We start from the raw sequence: 18,611 nt of genomic DNA, 5'->3' as shown, positions 1-18,611 counted from the left end.
GAAATCCAGAAGCTTTGACTTTTAGTCATCCATGATCATTCTGAGACGCGTCTAAATTTTAACATGTTTTACAAATTGTTCAATAAACTAAACTGAACTGAGTCACAAACCTCTCAGCTTATGACTGCCAAAGACAAAGCGATGGCTGCTTGCAACTCCCTGTTCCAGGTGTAAATGTGATGAAATGTGAACTTTGACACACAAATGAGACACTGAGGAAAACCTCACTGCACTAAACTGCACTAAACTGAATGAAGACGCTCCTGATCTGGATCTCTCACCCCGTTCTCCATGCATCGCTCCACAGATCCCTTCACCTGGTTCCGCTTGATCGTCTGATCTGCAGCTCTGGATCCACCTGGACAGTAAAAAAAAATATATATGATATAATAATATTCATATTTTGTGCCTTGGTATTATTTTTTTTTTTACATTTTGCATGTTCCAGCACTAGAGGCCATGATCTCTCTCTCTTTTCATGATCTAACTCCCCGTTTTCCAAGAGAACCTTTGTTGACACCAGCAACTTCATTTTTTATGGACATTTTTTTATGGCTCTTTGCATCTTCTCTTCTACAAATTCTATATAGTCTTGTCTTTTAAGCTCCCTATCAGCACCCATCATTCGGTTTAAATGTGTAAACATAACAGAACTGTCTCCGGCCTCTTGCAGCTCGCTCACACCCGGCGCCTCCTGAGCAGGACGGAGTCCAGGAGGCGGATCAGTCTGTGCTGAGATCCGTTGCAGCGTTACATAACGGATCTTTGTCCCGACCCTGAACCTCCTGCCAACTGAAACCAAGACAGCAGAGGAGCCAGGACGAGCCGCGGGGAGCAGACCGCTTACATGTTCAAAGTTGCTTTTGCATCTGAACCAAAACCAGACTGGAAAAAAAACACTGAAAAAAGTGACACCCACTCCAAAAGACTGATGCACAACATTAAACCCAATGATGGGACTTTTTAATACTACTAAATTATTGACACTTGGATACGTTATTTTTGTTCTTTAACCATACTTAAATATGTATATATACTATTCAAGTATATATATATACAGTATATATATACTTTTTACTGTTTATGATGTTGCTCATCTTCTTTCTGTTGCTGGCTTTCTGTTTCATGAGCCTGAGCTGTTTTTAACCAGGTTTTAAAGCACTGTCCATTGTTGTATGAACTGTGCTACATAAATAAAAATAAATTAAATTTGATTTAATTTGATTTTGAACATTAAACCAAATGATGCCACTTTTTTAAAGTACAGTAGGGAACTGAAGCCCTTGATTGACGGAATGAGACACTTTTTACAGACTGGACCCTCTAGTGAATTATGAACTTAAGGTGATTTATTTTCTGTAATCCTCATACAGGACTTCAGAGATCAGGTCTTCCTGTAGCTGTAAAAAAAGGCCAGCCGGGGTAGAAATGATCTTGTGAAGCGGAGCCTGACCCAGGATGTTTACCAGCGCAGGAAACCCTGCAGGGGATTTGCTGTTTTTCAGGACAAAAAAAAAAAAAAACATTCACTAATCACAATCCATGTTGAAACCCAGTGGAGCCGCCGGGCTGCTGAACCCTCCAGGCATAAGCTGATTATGGTTTGTTGTCCGCTGTAGTTACACAGCGAGCCTCGGGTCCTGTTGAATGGGTCTCTTCTTTATATGTGGTTATGTTGTGTGTGTGTGTATGATTTTTTATATGTATTGTGTATGTGTATGATTATTTTATTTTAAGATGGCTTGTAAGGGTTTGTTCTTCTCTTAAAGTTGTTTTTATGTCTTTTCTTTAACCTCTTTGTAAACTGTGTTTTAAAAAGTCGCTATATAAATAAAATAAAGCTTTACTTCCTGTTATCCTGTACCGTGTGTGTCAGTATGTCCTTAGTGTGTTAGGGTTCCATCAATGGTCTTAACTTAACGATCTTAACCCCTCACGCACTGAGTTTCCCCTCAAATTTCCCCTTAAGTAGTTTCAAAGTTATAAAAAAAAAACACTTTTCCCACACTGTACGACAACGTCTCCTCCGTATTGTGTATCTGCTGTTCCAACGCTGCACTGAAGCTCCAGCTGCTGATACTGAGAGAAATATTCAAACCCAAGATGCTGCAACATTACAGCAAATGGAAAAATCTAGATGTCTTGTGCTTCATTTTCTACACATTTCCCTGTAGTTCAGCCTGACGTGTCTGGTGTCTGGAAACTTTGGGATCTGGACTAGAATTTAAAATAAAGTTCTGTGGGTTTGAACAAAGCTCGGCTGTGAAACATGGGTTTGTAATGATGATCCTGCATGAGGGAGCGGCGGGTAGAAGTGTTTTTTTAACTCGCAGAAGCAAAATCAAACGACCCCGTTTAACTTGTTCACCTAAATTTAATGGAAAACTACCCCGAGGTTTCAAGCGAAAGGCTTTACGTTGTCAGTGAGTCAGTCAAGCTGTGGACTGATCAGATGCGTCACATCTGTAAGACGATCTCAGGTTTGTTTTCATTCAGCTGTCCAACGTTTTCAGACGTCCAGAATTCGATATGAGGCAGGAAGTTCTCTTTTTCACCGCCGCCCCGAGCGCCGGGTCACAGGTCTGACACTCGCTCGGCTGGCGGTTTCCCTCTGACTCTGGACTCGTCTGACTTCCTGTGTATGTGTGGATGACAGGGAGGCGTACGGGGAGCCGGTCCTAGTCTCTTACCGGACTCTCGCCCCGGAGCTCGCTGGTGGCGCAGGAGGAAGCGCACCTCCCCTCTCTGCTGCCCCCAGCGCTGCAGCACCTCCAGCATCCGCTCCCCCTCCCCGACCACGCGCTCTGATTGGTCAGAAAACACACACACACACACACACACACACACACACACATACACAAGGCCATTTTAGATTCCAAAGACATCAACTTCCATTTTTGAAGTAGTTTATTGTTTAGGTGAGTTTATGTAATTCTTGTTCAGCTCAGTAATTTTGTAATTCAATGATCTGTACAAGAAAACGAGTGGAAAATGCTGCAGAGTTCCATATAATCTGACAGACCTCAGCTGTGTTTGAGCTCTACATGTCACTGTGGCAGAAACACTGAGCGTGTTCAAAGCATTACAACAGTCTAAATCCCACCGGGGATTTTGGAGCTTAGACTGAAATTACCTTGAAAAGCTGCTACTGTTCAGAAATTAAATTCACTAAATGTAGGAAGAGAGCGCTGCATCAAAAACGACCAAACCAGAAAAGCATGTTACTCTCTAACTGTGCACATGAGCGGAGAGCGGCCTCATAGAGCCGGTCAGAAAATAAAGCCTCTTTGCACCTGTCATGGTCATCTATTATGTAAATGACATGTAAATGTCTTTGGCTACATATTATTTATTTGAAGGAGAAGCCATGCAAATCAAGATTGCGCCCAGTTCCCCATCACAGTGTGCAGGACGAGCTCCTCCGGACGGAGACGGAAAGACTGGGACAGTTTGTCCAATCAGAACGGCTGCTGTCATCCTATCAGATCAGCTCATCTGGAGAGTGTGTTGGAGATATGATGATGTTAAGACTGCACAATATGGCTGGAATCATAATCCTGATTATTCTGCTGATATTGTGATCGGGATTATTAATCACAATTGTTAGTATTAATAAATATTAGTCATTATTCTCCATGATTTGAGGAGAGGAAAATTATTTTAATGCAATATTTTAAACATGTTTTCATGCCTTCAAGGTGAAATGAAATGCCAACACAGCAGTACTGTGGGAACTGACACCGCACTAGATGTGTAGCTGTGCAGCTCTCTGCCTGTGTCTCCATGTGAACCTGGACCTCCAGCTGCATCATGTGACAGCAGTGATACGGTCGTACTGTTTTCAACTACACTGCAAAAAATGACAAGTTTGATTTGTATCTTGTTTGGAGTTTCTGTTCCAAAGTGGAGCAGAAAGTGAGTTCTGAAAGCCAGAAATCATTGAGTCATTAGTATTGATCACCAACCCTATCAACCCTGCAGATATATTCTGGTGTGTTTGTGTTATGGGGCAGAATAAACTTTACTTAGTCCCCCTTTAAAGTCCCATAACTTTTACTTTTCATGGTGACATCATGCTGCACCAGGAGGCGGAAATATCAATTCCAGCCAATAAAACATCACAGATTTTGAACAAGTCCCGCCCCTCCGCCCCGCCCATCAAATCAAACAGCCTTTCTCCCTCTGACCGATCTCACACACTTTTGAAGGATCCCTGCCTGCATTATGTCCCGCCCCAACATCCTGTTTGAACAGGAAATACATCAAATCAAGGAAGTAAAGATGCCGTTTCTTGGCTCTCTCTCTCTGGCGGTGCAGAGAAACTGACCGGAGCCTCTCCAGGTCTCGGCCAGGTGGCAGTCGGCCTCGCCCGGCTCCTTGCAGAGCTCCACCACGTCTCGGCACAGCGTCTCCGGCGTGACGGGAACCTCGCTGAAGTGCTGGTCGTTGTTGCTGAGGTAAACGGTGAGGAACATCTGGAGAACAGCAGACAGAACAGACAGATGGATGAGGAACCTGTGCTGGCTTTCTGCAAGTTCACCCTTATCTAGGAAAACTCAGATCCTGGAAATCTTTGTTTTCCAGCCTCAAACTGTTCTTCCTTCCTGGTTTGTCAGTGGTTTTTCAGTCTGGTTTCCACTCCAGTTGAACAGAAAACCATCTAATGCAATGAATGTGTGAAACAAGTTTTTAAAACCATTCTTTTATATTCCTGTGACCCATTTGTAGAATTCCCTGATATTCCCGGATTTCCCCAGAGAAATCATCAAATTCCCTGACTTTCCCCGTCTGCAAAGCCAAAGAACAGAGGAGTGAAGCTGAGAAAAGTGACATCATCATTTCTCTCCTGTCCCAAACTAAAGTCCTGCTGGTTCAGAAGCGGACTGGATCTTGTTTCGTAGCATGGGTATCGTTTCTGCTGATATGAAATCTGAACCCTGCTCATTACCTTTGATCTTGAAAACACACTTTCATTCAGTAGCCTATCCATATCAGGTTATTCCCAATTAGGAGCAATGGCAATAAGCGCCAAATGCATGCTGCAGCCTATCCCAGCATGCATTTGGTAGAAGGCAGGGAATCACAGGGCGAATACACACACACACGCACACACACAGACGTGTTCATGAAGAAACTCTCTGAAAAATATGTGATTCTTACAGAAAATCACAAATTTCATTCAAAAACTATATAGCCTATCTACCATTTGAAAAATGTGACTGCAACTCACAACAATGACTGATGGTGCAAAATTAAATCAAATTCTTGTCCTTAAAGGAAAGCAAGTAACTTAAAGCTCCACATCATGTAAAGCAGGACTCCCTCTCCTCTGTGAGGATAAAGGAGTTGGATGTGTATCTAAACATGGTGAAAGCATCAAAACTAAATCCACACAATCCATATTAGAAAAGCGAGCCTCTAAACGAGCCGTTTGGACTTCCGTAACTTTGTGGCGTCACAAAGGTTCGCTCATTATCATTTCTGTAAGAAATAATAGACTAACAAAGTGTTTTTTTCAAAGCGGTCGAGCGGTCGTCATCGTTTATTACCGGAGAGTTTTCCCTACCTGTAGCCGCCGGGCCGCGGCGTCTCACGTTTCGCTCTCGAAACGGTTAGCCGATCGGAACGGAGGGTCGTTAATATTAATGAGCCTTAAAGACACGGAGACAGAAACAGCCTGTTCTTGGTAAGGCTCAGAGAGATGCTGGAAAATGAACGTGGAGAAATGGATTGAGAGTGTTTTTGGTTCATGACACCACACACACAGCTTTGAATGGACAGAAAGACACAAAATAAAACTCTGGAAAGTGGAGGATATGGAGCTTTAAGTCTTAATAAATAAGTCTAATAAAATGTCATTTTTACACAGTGGATCTGCTAGATTTTAGATATGGAATAATTAATAAGGTTTTACTCCAAAATGGATCTAGTATTTTTTGAAATGATCTCTGCATTTCAAGGGCTTGGAGCCAGAAAGGTCTAACTGGCATTTATGTGATGACATTATCATTATTAAAAGATATTTACAACAGCTGGCCGAAGTTAGTTCCACGTTTTTGTTTTGGCTCTCCTGGAAACCTTCTTCTGCTCTCCATATAAACACAGCAGTTGTTGAAAAGCTGTTATTTTGGAGATGCCAGGTTTCCACCGGACAGCAGCGATGTGTTCTGCACACAGCGGTGAAGAGGAAACGGATATTTTCAGGCGTCTGGACGGAGGCAGCTCAGAGACAGAATGAGGACAGAGGACCGAGCCCAGAGACGTCTTAAAATACCGAGAGGCCGAACGCAGTTTTTAACACAGACGGCAGAGAGCGGGTCAGCTGACACGAGCTTCACCTTCCACCTCCATCTGCATCTGAAGCGCTCTGCGGCCTCGCTGCTCTCTGCTGCTGCTGAAGAAGAAGAAGAAGAAGAAGAAGAAGCGTGGAAAGGTCAGAGCGGCTTGTTTTCAGCGCCGGCCAGGCGGAACCGACACAGACGTGTGTGGAGTGAAAACACCGGCCACCGTCCTCCGGGAGGAGACGAGCGGCGGCCGAGAGGTTACAGAAACCGGCTTGTGACCGGAGGGTTGCCGGTTCAAATCCTCTGAGCGGCTGGGGAACTTTTAGCAGGGAAAATGAGGAAAAAACTTGTTTCTGCTGAACATTTTGTCTTAGCTTTTGAGGTATTTTCTTCAATTCTTATTTGCTCTGCCTCTTTCTGTGCCATAAATTGGATTGTGTAAATAATGGCTGTTTACTAGTGATGGACGATACGATTCGATATGCAATATGAGGTTCAGGATTCAATACAGCCAGGATACGATGTGATCAATCTGACTGTGCAGAATTCTGTTTATTTCTGAGACACAAATCTTTCCAGCGATGCCATTGGCTGCTAGAATGTAAACAACAATTAAAAAATGTCATTACAAAGTGACAATAATATAATTTGGATGGAGAGCTTGTGAAACTGTGATGGTCAAGAGTCTCATTAGTGATTACTACAGCAGAATAACATGGAGCTGATATCACCATTCATGTTCCCGACAGCAGAATAACATGGAGCTGATATCACCATTCATGTTCCTGACAGCAGAATAACATGGAGCTGATATCACCATTCATGTTCCCGACAGCAGAATAACATGGAGCTGATATCACCATTCATGTTCCTGACAGCAGAATAACATGGAGCTGATGTCACCATTCATGTTCCTGACACAACATACGGACTGACACATTTTTGTATTGAGATATATTGAATTTCGATATATATTGTCCCATCAATACTGTTTATGTTTAAAGTGTGGATCCCAGGAAGACTAGCGACTGTCAGCTGAAAGCACATGGAGATCCAAATAAAGAATATAAAATGAATCCCCAGTTAGAGCCGCCCAGTGTCCACCAGAGGACTGTGGTTGTACTGGTCGGCTCCCAGCATATAATGTGGAGGCGTGTGAAGGAGAAGCAGGTGGAGCTCCGGCAACCTTCCCTGGATAAATAAAGGTTGAAACCCCCTCTGTGGCGGTGGGAGTGATCTGGCTCTCCGCCTGACAGCAGCCACCCTGCTGGAGGAACAGATGGCCCAGTGCATCATGGGAGGATGTCCTCAAAGATTTGTTTTACTCTCAAATAGCGCAAGGACCTGCCATAAAGGTAAAAAAAAAAAAAAAAAAAAAAAAAAAAAAAGCAGGTGCTGTTTTCAACACATCTGAGTTTGGAGTTTGGTACGACACACATAGTGTTACTTATCAACACAGTGTATGTTAATGTTGTGTCAGTGTTGTGCTTTCAAAGTTCAAATCACTCCAGAGAAGATTTGATGAGCACTTTTCTCTCAATCCTTCTTCATATTCACACTGGGAGCTGCCCAGTACAACCAGTCTACTGTTACACTGAGCAGTTCAACCAAACCAAACTGAAAAGCGCCTTGATCAAAAGAGGGTGTCATTCTTTCTTTATCCGCCGCCACATTTCACCAGCCAATCTGAAAATGTGAACGTGCAACCTTCCGGTCAGAAGTCTGTTTTTCTGAGTCAACATTCAGACATTCAGCAGAGCAGTGGAGACACACAGAGGCAAACTGACAAACTCTGTCTCAGTCTACTTCAGCCAGTCAGATTATTCCTGCCTCCGAGAAATGTTTGTAGAAAGGGCTTCAGGTGACCTAACGCCTCTGGCGGCCATATTGGAGGACCTCAGCTCTTCGCTAACAGTAGCCGTCAACAGAATAGTTGTTTCTCAGCGTATGATTCAGCCGTCTGAACAGAACTGAATAAACCTGTGTTTAGATAATGTCAGCTTGTTAGCTAGCTAACCATAGTATCTGGTCAGCTAACATCACTGTCTTGTTAAAGCCACTGGAAACTTGGCCTCAAATATTGAAAATGTATATATAAAATATCACAGTTGACCATCATATTAAATATCCTCCCAAATATGAGTTAAAAAAACCATGTTAATAACTATTATAAAAACAGCACATCTGATTAGCACACTTGCTAACGTATCTAGTAGCAGCTAGCGTTAGCATGTTCACATTAACATCAGTGTGTTTGCTGGCTAGTTAGCTATAGCTAACTTAAGTGGTGGTCAGTTAACCTGCTCAGCTAACCATGTTCAGTTAACCTGAACAAACTGTTAGCTATAGCTAACAGTTTGTTCAGGTTAAAGTCGAGATGAAACGGCATTTGGAGAGTATCTAACTTCCGTATCGTGACGTATTTCCGAGTGAAACAGGAAAGACAGGCGGGACGTAACGTTGGGAGGAATTTGATTTGAACGTTGAAAAGTGGGCGTGTCCTAACACCCGAAGACACACCGAAGTACCGTGCTGCTGCTAGCTAGCTAACTAATGAATCTTAGCTCTGTGCGCTAAAAGTTGAAGATTGATTGATGGGTGGATGTCATGATATTATTGGTTGAAATTGGTTATGGGCATGCTTACGTAAGCACACGGCATATTTTGTTTTACAGGAAGAAACCATGATTGAATTTTGATATAAGAATACAAAGAAATTGATTTTTTGTATTTTTTTGGCATATATTGTTAAATAGGTGCACAGTATGACCGGGGATGTGATCTAAAAGGGTTAAAAAGGCATTTTTCATTTCATCTCGACTTTAACTGAGCTGACTCTTCTCAAGCTACAACTCAGAGTGTTTTGGAGTAGAGACTAGGGCTAAAGACAAGACAGTTTACTGTGTCACAGTAACCAAATCCACCTTATCACACTATTCACTTTTACTGAGAACGTTACTGAATGGATCTACAGCCACACCACAACAAGCTGCAGCAGCTGCTCACTACAGATTTACACCTTATTAACTAACACACAATTCTCCATGTTCCTCCATCATGGAGCCAGCTGGGGTTGCTGGGAGATTTGTGATGCAACTGCAAAGCCTCTGTAACCAAACCAATCTCCCTGCCAACAGTCTTTTCATCAACCCTTCATTAAGAAAACCAATGGAGGCTAACTGAGACGGGGAAAACAAGTGACGGAGAATAAAGTGGAGATATTACTGCGGGTGGAGAGCGACCCTGCAGCCTCCTGTCCTACATACGGCTCTACAGCAGAACTGGAGCGCTCCTGTCTTCAGGTTCAGGAGAGGAAGTGGGTCAGCGCCGTCAGTCACCATATGGAGGTCAACCGGGAACCGCCGGAGCCAATCGGGACCCGGGGAGGCGTGTCCGTCCCTCAGGGCGACGACGGGGAGAGGGAGTGACACCTCCTGTCACCAGGATGTCACAGGTTCGATCCCGTTTCGATGCGTTGCTCATTTGTAAGTCGCTCTGGATATCAGCTCTTATAAGAGGAAAGTAAGAGGAGGAATAAAATTCGCTGGATTTGGAGAATCATCTGAAATGTTTTTACCTCAGCTTACTTCTGATAAAAGTAGCCTATGTTGAATATAGAGATGTAGACTGATATTTAGAGTCTACTCTCTATTCTCTGTGTATCTGAACGAGCTGACTGGCTGACAGCGGTGCTTTAGACATCAGATATGTGATATGTAAAGCACCTTGCTCCATGTGTTGCTGTGCCACATATTGCTGCTGTTTGATGACAACCTTCAAAGAGTTCCACTTACAAAGAAAACAAAGAAAATTGAAGTCACACTCTTATAAAGACATTTTTCTTCATAAGTGGAACTGTCACAGAAGCCTCATGTCTGCAGCTCGCTGGGTTTGCGTTCTTTCTACTAAAGTTCAACCTTCAAAGAGTCACATTTTCAGTAATTTGGAGAAACGGCCTCATTTTCAGGCTGACAACCTTCAGTGTTTGAAATGTTTTCCCCGGGTTCAGAAAGGTTTAATCCGGAGCGCTGGGTTCAGGAGAGCGGCTGCACCGAGAGAGAGCCGTGGAAACAAGTTGCAGTAAAAATATGACAATCAAACAAAACCGCAGTGCCAAGGGTTTTCCGTGACAGCAGCATTTATTTTCATATACAAATTTGCAGGGAGGCAAACAGCTGGAGAGGCAGATAAAACAGAAAGGCCTCATTTAAAGGAGAAATCCACCCTGGGATCCTCTGTAGATATCATGAGTTACTGATGTTCAAGTCGAGTTATTCTGTGATGAAGTGTTGTCATTTAGTTACTTTCCCTCAACCTGCCTCGTCTACTTCTACTGCAGTTAGTGATTTCCTGTAAGAAGCAGGAATGGAAACTGCGATGTGAACATCAGCAGCAGGACAGACAGAGGACAGAGAGGACGCTCAAACGGTTTTTGTCCATGGCTGCTTTTTGGTAAAAAACAACAAATCTGGACTATCTGCTCCATCACAGGGAGATGAATATGGATATCAGATAACATGAATATGGGGCGTCCTGGTGGTTCAGTGGTTTAAGGCTCGTACCATGTAAATGGGACGTCCCGGGTTCAAATCCGACCCAGGATCTTTGTCTCATGTCATCCCTCTCTCTCTCTCCCTCTACTTTGAACTGTCGAATAAAGGTAAAAATGCCCCCAAAATAATCTAAAAACCCGCAAAAAACATGAATATGGGTGGCAGGTTGGACATAAAGGCCCAGCAGTCAAAAGGAACCTAAACGTCATGTATTTGTACCAGCTTGGACCAATAAAGCACACTGGGAACTAACAGCAGTAAAGGATGCTGCAATAAAACACAACAGGAAGAAAAGAGCTGCCAGTTCAGCAGTCTTCTACTGTCAGCTGTGGAGGGAAACAGGATGAAACTCTTTCTCCAGATTTGGGATTTGAACCTTGACCCTTCCAGTCACAAGTCCTCATGTCGACCCTCTAACTGCAGCTCTGTAAACAGCCGAGGCTCCAGATCCTCCTGAGGCCGCGGCTCTTAATCCAGCAGGAATTAGCACAACATCATGCTGCTTAATACCATCGACCCACAACCCCCCCCCTCCTTGTTTTTAAAGAAAAAATGAATTATCCATTTAGCGTGACGGAGGGCGCCCGCTTGTTGAAAAGAATATGAATTAATCCAACATGGAGTCGTGTCCTAATCCCGCCCAGTGAGCTGTCAATCATTCAGCTTGAAGCAGACATCAGCAGGTCAGAGAGAAACTCAGTGAACTTCCTCTGAACTGAGACCAGCGACCGACGGGAAGGGAAGTGGATCTGTTATCAGCACTAAACTCTTCCACTGTAAGAATAATAATAATAATAATAACCTTTATTTGTATAGCACCTTTCATACACAACATGCAGCTCAAAGTGCTTGTTTTTAGTTCATTTCTGGCATTTTTACTGTTTTATCTTACTGGGTTTTGGTTATTATTTTTGACTGTTTTGGAGATGCCTGCAAGTTTCATCAAGTTCAATTTAAGACTTTTTCTGATCTTTTTAACACCAGTCAGAAATTTAAGACCAATTTGGCAACTGAAACAAGCAGGAAAACAACTGTAGGCCGATCAGAATACACCGCTACCCGACTGGGCCGACTTCTCACCAGAAAACTAACATTGTTAAGACCTCTAGTACTGAAATCAGTATTTAAATTGCTTTGGTTAACTGTATTCAAATCCTTTTATAACCGTAAGTTTGGATGATATGATTTGAAGACATTTTAAGACTAAAGGAGAAAAGGTAAAAGTGTGGAAAGAAAATAGTTGGAGTATGTCCAAATGATTACAAAATTCACTAAAAATAAAGTATTAAATGTTTTTTTGTTTTTTTTCATTCATTCTTGGTCTATTTGTGGTCAGAGCAGCATGGTGGCAGCTTGCGTGCTGCAGGTCAGATCCCAAATGTTTTGGAGGCGGTGTGTCCGGCCCGGGCCATATGGCTGACAGAGTCATGTGACGCCACAATATTGGATTAACAAGCTGCCCCCCCCTCTCCCCCCTCTCCCCCCCCCCCCCCCCCCTCCCCAACACAGCGCCTGCTGTTCAGGAGAGCAACACGGTCAACAGCATCAACACACTGGGGTTAGACCGATATCTCAGGCTGATATTGTGCTTTAATTAATTACTGGATATCGGCCAGCCAGAGCTGCTAACCTAGAAAAAATGTATTAGTCTGGTTTCAGTGGAGAGTTTTAGTGTCCCATGATGCTCTGAATGCCGTTTCAGAGGCTTTTCACCCTGATGAGAAAAAAACTGTGGGGGAAACACTGAATACTTGTCATGGTTTGGCATGAAAATGGTTTAATTTACATGGTTTACATACTGAGTATTGGCACAAAATATCAGCTATTAGCAACTTTAAAATAAAACTATCAGTATCGCCAAAAACACATATTGTTGGAACCCTAAAACACTCTGACATGGTCAACATGAACACCCAGACAGGGGCTTTTCTCAGTCTTTTCTTAGGATTGGTTGTTGTTGTTGTTGTTTTTTGGACACAAAACTCCCCGTCATTTGTAACGGGACGTTGACGGGGCCTGACCACGCCATGTGTCCTGCTGAAGTGTCCCGGAGCGAGGCACGGGACCCTTCCTGCTCATCAGAAGTGTCAACTGAACGACTCCAAATCTAACAGCAGCTCACCGCCCTCCTGCTCCAGTTCCTCATCTCTTCCCTGTTTTACACACAGTGGCAAACGAGGAATACTAAAATACTGTTCCCATATGACCTTGAACAGTGGGTGTGCGTGTGTGTGTGTGTGTGTGTGTGTGTGTGTATTTCTGGTCACTGTGGCAACAGTTACCAAGAAACTAGTGAGCTCTAAAGAGTCTGGAAGACGATCAGGACGCAGTAACGGTGGGTGCGTGCTGCATTTAAAAAGACTTTATGAAACATTCAGGTGTCATTTTACTGCTCAAATGATCCAAACCTGAAGCGCCTCACACAGTCTAAGGTTTCTGTTTTGTATGCAAAAGACACACACACTGGAAGATTTGAGCAAATTCAGCTGCAATGCGGCAGTCCAACACAAAATCCGAGTTGAAAATCATTTGACTGTTTTTTTTTTTTCCTGGAAGCCGGCGGATGGTAAACTGTTATCTGGAACAAACACACTGCTGTTTAAATCACAATCAGCCTGCAGGCGTTTCAGAGAAGCTGCGACGGGAAGTTCGGCTCATTTCTTCCCCATCGTGCCGAGAGTTTCCTCCACTTCCACCTCATCGGGTTCCTGTCTCGTTTATCGTCACACGCACTGAAATCTGGCTTTGACAATAACAACTTCAGCTAAATACACAAGGCCTACATATTGATGCTGTATGCTGCTGTACGTTTGTCACCGCTGTGGACGTGCACCAAATGATTTTCTTTCTGGACAATGAATACTATTATACTATTATACCGCTGTGAAAGGAGACTGGGGTCTAAAAATGGAAACACATCTCACTAACAGACTGTGCTGCAGCTCTTCATTAACTGAGACAAAGCTCATTCAGATCTGGAGGAAACGGACATTTACACTCCAGTCAATTAGCGGATTCAGAGCTTCAATTCAAACTTTACAAGCAACCAATAGGAAGGAGGTCAAAGGTCACAGCACCCAGACAATAGATGGAACAAATGCTCCTGTGAGCCCAGAATGCAAGGGAAGTAGCTAATTACATTTACTCTTGTTACTGTAGTCGAGCAGCTTTTTTTGTGTACTTGTACTTTTTTTGAGTATTTTTAAAGTCAGTACTACCTTTTAAATCCCATCCATCACAGAACAGATCGTGTCTCTCCATCAGCAACAGAAACTGGATCAACGTAAACTGACAAACTGTGGATCCATTCACAGTGAGAAGAGGAATCTGACTTTACTTTGTTTCTGCACTTTATTTTGTCGTTTCTAATGTTTCCAGTGAAAAGAATCTAGTCTGAACTCTGACCTCTCTCCTGTTAGAATCACATGGAAAAGATCACAGCTAACAACGTTCTCTGTTCTAAAGAGGAACTCAGGAACTTTTACTCTGAATGAGACACTTCTTACTTTTACTGCAGTAGATTTTTACACCGGTACTTTTACTTCTACTTCAGTAAAATATCAGCAAAGTAACACTACTTCTACTTGAGTAGGACACTCTAGTTCTCTTTCCACCGCTGGCAGAATGATGATGATGGCAGAAGAGTTAGGGAGGGAATAAGAGCTGAGCAGAGAGGTAGGACGTTTTTCCTCCGTTCTTTTTCTGAGCAGCATTAGTTGGGCGAAGCAGCGACTGTTCCCTCAGTCAGGACCGGCTGAAACACGACACCGGTCCCAACACCAGTCATGACCAGGAGTGAGATAATCTCTGTATTCATCATTACTATTAATAGAACAATACCATTGTGCCATTGTCCCTGCTTTGAATGGAGGCACACTAAAAAAAACCCTTTGACCTTTTCATCTACCAGCTGCAGTGGCTGATGAATCCTCGAAGGCCAGGGGTCCTTGAGGGGGTTCCAGGGCTTCTTGAAGGGGATCCAGGGCTTCTTGAGGGGATTCCAGTGGTCATTGAGGGGGTTCCAGGGGTCTTTGAGGGGGTTCTAGTGGTCCTTGAGGGGGTTCCAGGGGTCTTTGAGGGGGTTCCAGGGGTCTTTGAGGGGGTTCTAGTGGTCTTTGAGGGGGTTCTAGTGGTCCTTGAGGGGGTTCCAGGGGTCTTTGAGGGGGTTCCAGGGCTTCCTGAGAGGGATCCAGGGCTTCTTGAAGGGGTTCTAGCGCTTCTTGAGGGGGTTCCAGGGCTTCTTGAGGGGGTTCCAGGGATCCTTGAGGGGGGTTCCAGTGGTCTGTAAGGAGGTTCCAGGGCTTCTTGAAGGGTTCCAGTGGTCCTTGAGGGGGTTCCAATGCTTCTTGAAGGGTTCCAGTGGTCCTTGAGGGGGATCCAGGGCTTCTTGAGGGGGTTCCAGGGCTTCTTGAGGGGGTTCCAGGGATCCTTGAGGGGGGTTCCAGTGGTCTGTAAGGAGGTTCCAGGGCTTCTTGAAGGGGTTCCAGGGGTCTGTGAGGAGGTTCCAGGGCTTCTTGAAGGTTCCAGTGGTCCTTGAGGGGGTTCCAGGGGTCTTTGAGGGGGTTCCAGTGGTCCTTGAGGGGGTTCCAATGCTTCTTGAAGGGTTCCAGTGGTCCTTGAGGGGGTTCCAGGGGTCTTTGAGGGGGTTCCAGGGGTTCCCCAGTAGTTAAACAGTCTACTATAACTTCCCAATGCCAATTAGAGAATCTATAAGAATGCATTTTCTCATCATAGGTTTCACTCTCACCACTCTCTCCACAATACAGTGTACACATTTATATACAAAGCTCTGCTGTAATCCACAAAGCATTTTCACTATTTCACCAGCCAAATAAATAGAAATGATTAAAAAAACTGATGGTGTCTGGTGGTTGGTGGTATTTCCCAAACCTGGACGGGTTCAATAAGAATCTGTAAGAAGATTGATTTCCAGTAAGCACCAAGCCAGGCTGGTGAAGGAGATATCGATCCAACACTGAGTCATTTACAAAGTCCATCTGCAGAAACAGACATCTTACCTCAGAACTTTTTAAATTGCATTTCCATTTTAGGCATCTAGGTGACGTATCCACGGCAACAGGAGCGGCTCAGCGTCTGACTCCAGGACCCACGGCTGTTGGAGGTATGGAACCTGTGACCTTGCAGTAATGCGGCCGTTTCTTGTGTCCTTCAGGCTTCATCGGACCGTGATCTCTGATGTGAACCGGAGCGGTTTGCGGCTGAGTGACGCAGTCTGGATGAAGATCAGCACCGCCAGGTCTGAAGCCACGCTTCTGTCCCGGACAAAGACGGGCCGTCCCATCCGGGTGGGGAGTGGAGGAGTCGTATTGTGAAATTGACTGCCGGTTAGCTGCATCAGCTGCAGTGATGTGGGCGTTGTATCAGACCGTGGAGGGGAAGAGTAGGAGTGCACACATACCATTTCTTTCCAGACTGAATATAAGCATGAGTACTTAAGTTTCTGGTGTTAAACGATTTCAGATTCTCCCCTCCTGCCTTCAGAGTAACACCACAAACCCTGCAGTCTGCAAATTTATTTTCTTCTTTCACAGTAAACTGCTCCCCTAATCGCTGACATTTTGGTTTTTGAAAAGGCGCACACAACCCACGGTGTCGTATCTCTGGCCGCCGGCTCACTTCAGCGCTGCCGAGTTCTTACATTTTAGCCCGGTATCGGTCCAGATACCGATACCGGTGTACGGCTAGTTTATTTGTTTATTATAAGGATCCCCATTACCTGACGCCTAGACGACCAGCTAGTCTTCCTGGGGTCCAAAAAAAAAAAAATGTGAAGAAAGAGCTGAGCCACAAAGCAAAGCTCTTGGTTTGCTGGTTGATCTTTCCTTCCGACCCTCACCTACGGTCATGAGCTTTGTGTAGTGACCGAAAGAATGAGATTGTCGATACAAGCTGTCGAAATTACGTTTTCCTGCCGCGCGGCCGGTCTCACTACTGCCCGATAATCACTGCTACTATGGATTAGAATTAGTGTTCGACCGGTACAGGGTTCTGAAGGCTGATGCTGACGTGTTTAGACTGAAAAGTGGCCATTTTCATACCAAAACGTTACAAGAATTCAGTGTTTCCCCCAGAGTTTTCTTCTTGTCAGGGTGGAAAAGCCTCTGAAACAGCATTCAGAGCATCATGGGACACTAAAACTCTCCACTGAAACCAGACTGATGAAATTCTTTTAGTGTCAGCAGATCTTTAAGGCAGAGAGACACCACACCTATTCAGTGGTAGAGAAACTCTGGGACACATTACTGCCTTAATTCATTCACAAGAAGCAGTGTGTGTGTGTGTGGCCGGTCAGTGGAGGAGACACTGACCGGCTGATATCTGATATTTAATAAAAGGAGAATATCGTATTCATATCAGTCTAATCTTGATGAGAATTCAAACCGGCTCAGTTAAATTCAACAATATGCCTGTTAACAGCAGTGAGGGTGGATTCAGTCACTGTTCATATAACAGTAACACAACAAGGAAACAGCTGACAACATACAGTAGCTGGTAGTTTCATGAATTTGTTGGCTGTTCAGTTTCTGTGTTTGCAGTGCCAGTCTTCCCTTTAGAAGATTATTTACTGACATGTTTGCTTTGTTCTTTTTGATTTACAGCATCTTGTAACTTTGTTAAGAAAGGTTCAATAGTTACAGCATTTTGACTGTTATAATTAGGATGATTATAGTCATTGATAATGCTGTGTAAATAATCAAAACATGGTAATGCAAGTCTCCATTTTATCATAGCTGATTGTTTTTGTTTCTTTTAATTTACAACACCTTGTAACTACAGCAGGTCTGGGCAGTATGGACAAAATTAATATCACCATATTCATTACAAATTATTTCAAAATTGATATATAAAGATATCTCCTAACAAAATCACATGCTAAATAAATAAGTGAATTGATATTCATGGCATTGAACCTTCTGGTATCCTATACACTGAAACTCAGATCATATTCCCTCATTTGTCTCAGATCTCATTTTGTAAGAGATTTCAATTAGTATAAATATAATATTATGATTTCTTATAAAGACAACTTTGTATCATGATAACTTGATAACATTCTTTCATCACGATACGATTCTTTTGAAAGACGATAAACTGTCTAATTCTACTGGAAAATATTGAATTACTGCCCAGCCCTACTTGTAACTTAAAAACGTGAAATGGAATTAATATTTTATTACTATGATTAATATTATTGTTAGCTGTTAGTAGTAGTAGTGGTACTATATAATAAGAAGTCAATACCCTGAACATGGTACCAGTTAGTACAGACAGGTACAATGCAAACAGAGGATCAGCTGACTATATGAATGGATAATAAGAATAGAGAATATGGATCTACACATTCAGAAAGTATTTTTACACTCACCGGCATCATGTTGGCTCTTCTCTGCTGTATCGCGTCCAAACTGCAGTGTGTTCAGAGTCTGATCCAAACCATCCTGCTCTCCTCCGTCTGTTTTCTGGTTTTATCTGCGCTGTTATTCCTCCTCGACCTGTTGCAGCAGCGGCAGGCCTGTCTGCAGCCGGATCCCTCAGACCTGCTCCGGGGTTCAAAATAATAATAAATTCAGAGACCGGCCCGGGAGAGAGAGAGAGAGAGAGAGAGAGGCTGCAGGGCATGTGGCTGCGGGCTGCTCGGCTCGCTCCAGAATAAAAGCCCGTGTCTTTACTGAGATCCGCAGCAGGAACAAAGCGCCGGGCTGCTGCTGCTGACGCTGCCGGCCGGAGCCGCTCTCATCTCGGCTGTAATCCG

General features: G+C 43.7%; 1 protein-coding gene across 1 annotated transcript in view; it reads right to left on the bottom strand.

Moving 5' to 3' along the window:
• Nucleotides 1–18,282, bottom strand: part of tp53bp2b (tumor protein p53 binding protein, 2b) — a 30,594-nt gene extending 12,312 nt beyond the window's left edge. The window contains exons 1-4 of the mRNA XM_071906648.2: nt 18,225–18,282; nt 4,328–4,475; nt 2,691–2,804; nt 282–358 (exon numbers count right to left, since the gene is read on the bottom strand). Coding sequence (XP_071762749.2) covers nt 282–358; nt 2,691–2,804; nt 4,328–4,475; nt 18,225–18,233 — 348 coding nt within the window. The 5' untranslated portion in view covers nt 18,234–18,282. The remainder of the gene's footprint in view (nt 1–281; nt 359–2,690; nt 2,805–4,327; nt 4,476–18,224) is intronic.
• Nucleotides 18,283–18,611: the final 329 nt, after the last annotated feature.

Source organism: Centroberyx gerrardi, chromosome 3 (assembly GCF_048128805.1).
Source record: "Centroberyx gerrardi isolate f3 chromosome 3, fCenGer3.hap1.cur.20231027, whole genome shotgun sequence".
Classification (NCBI taxonomy): domain Eukaryota; kingdom Metazoa; phylum Chordata; class Actinopteri; order Beryciformes; family Berycidae; genus Centroberyx; species Centroberyx gerrardi.
The sequence above is the reverse complement of the archived record's forward strand: the minus strand, read 5'-3'. Positions and strand labels throughout refer to the sequence as shown.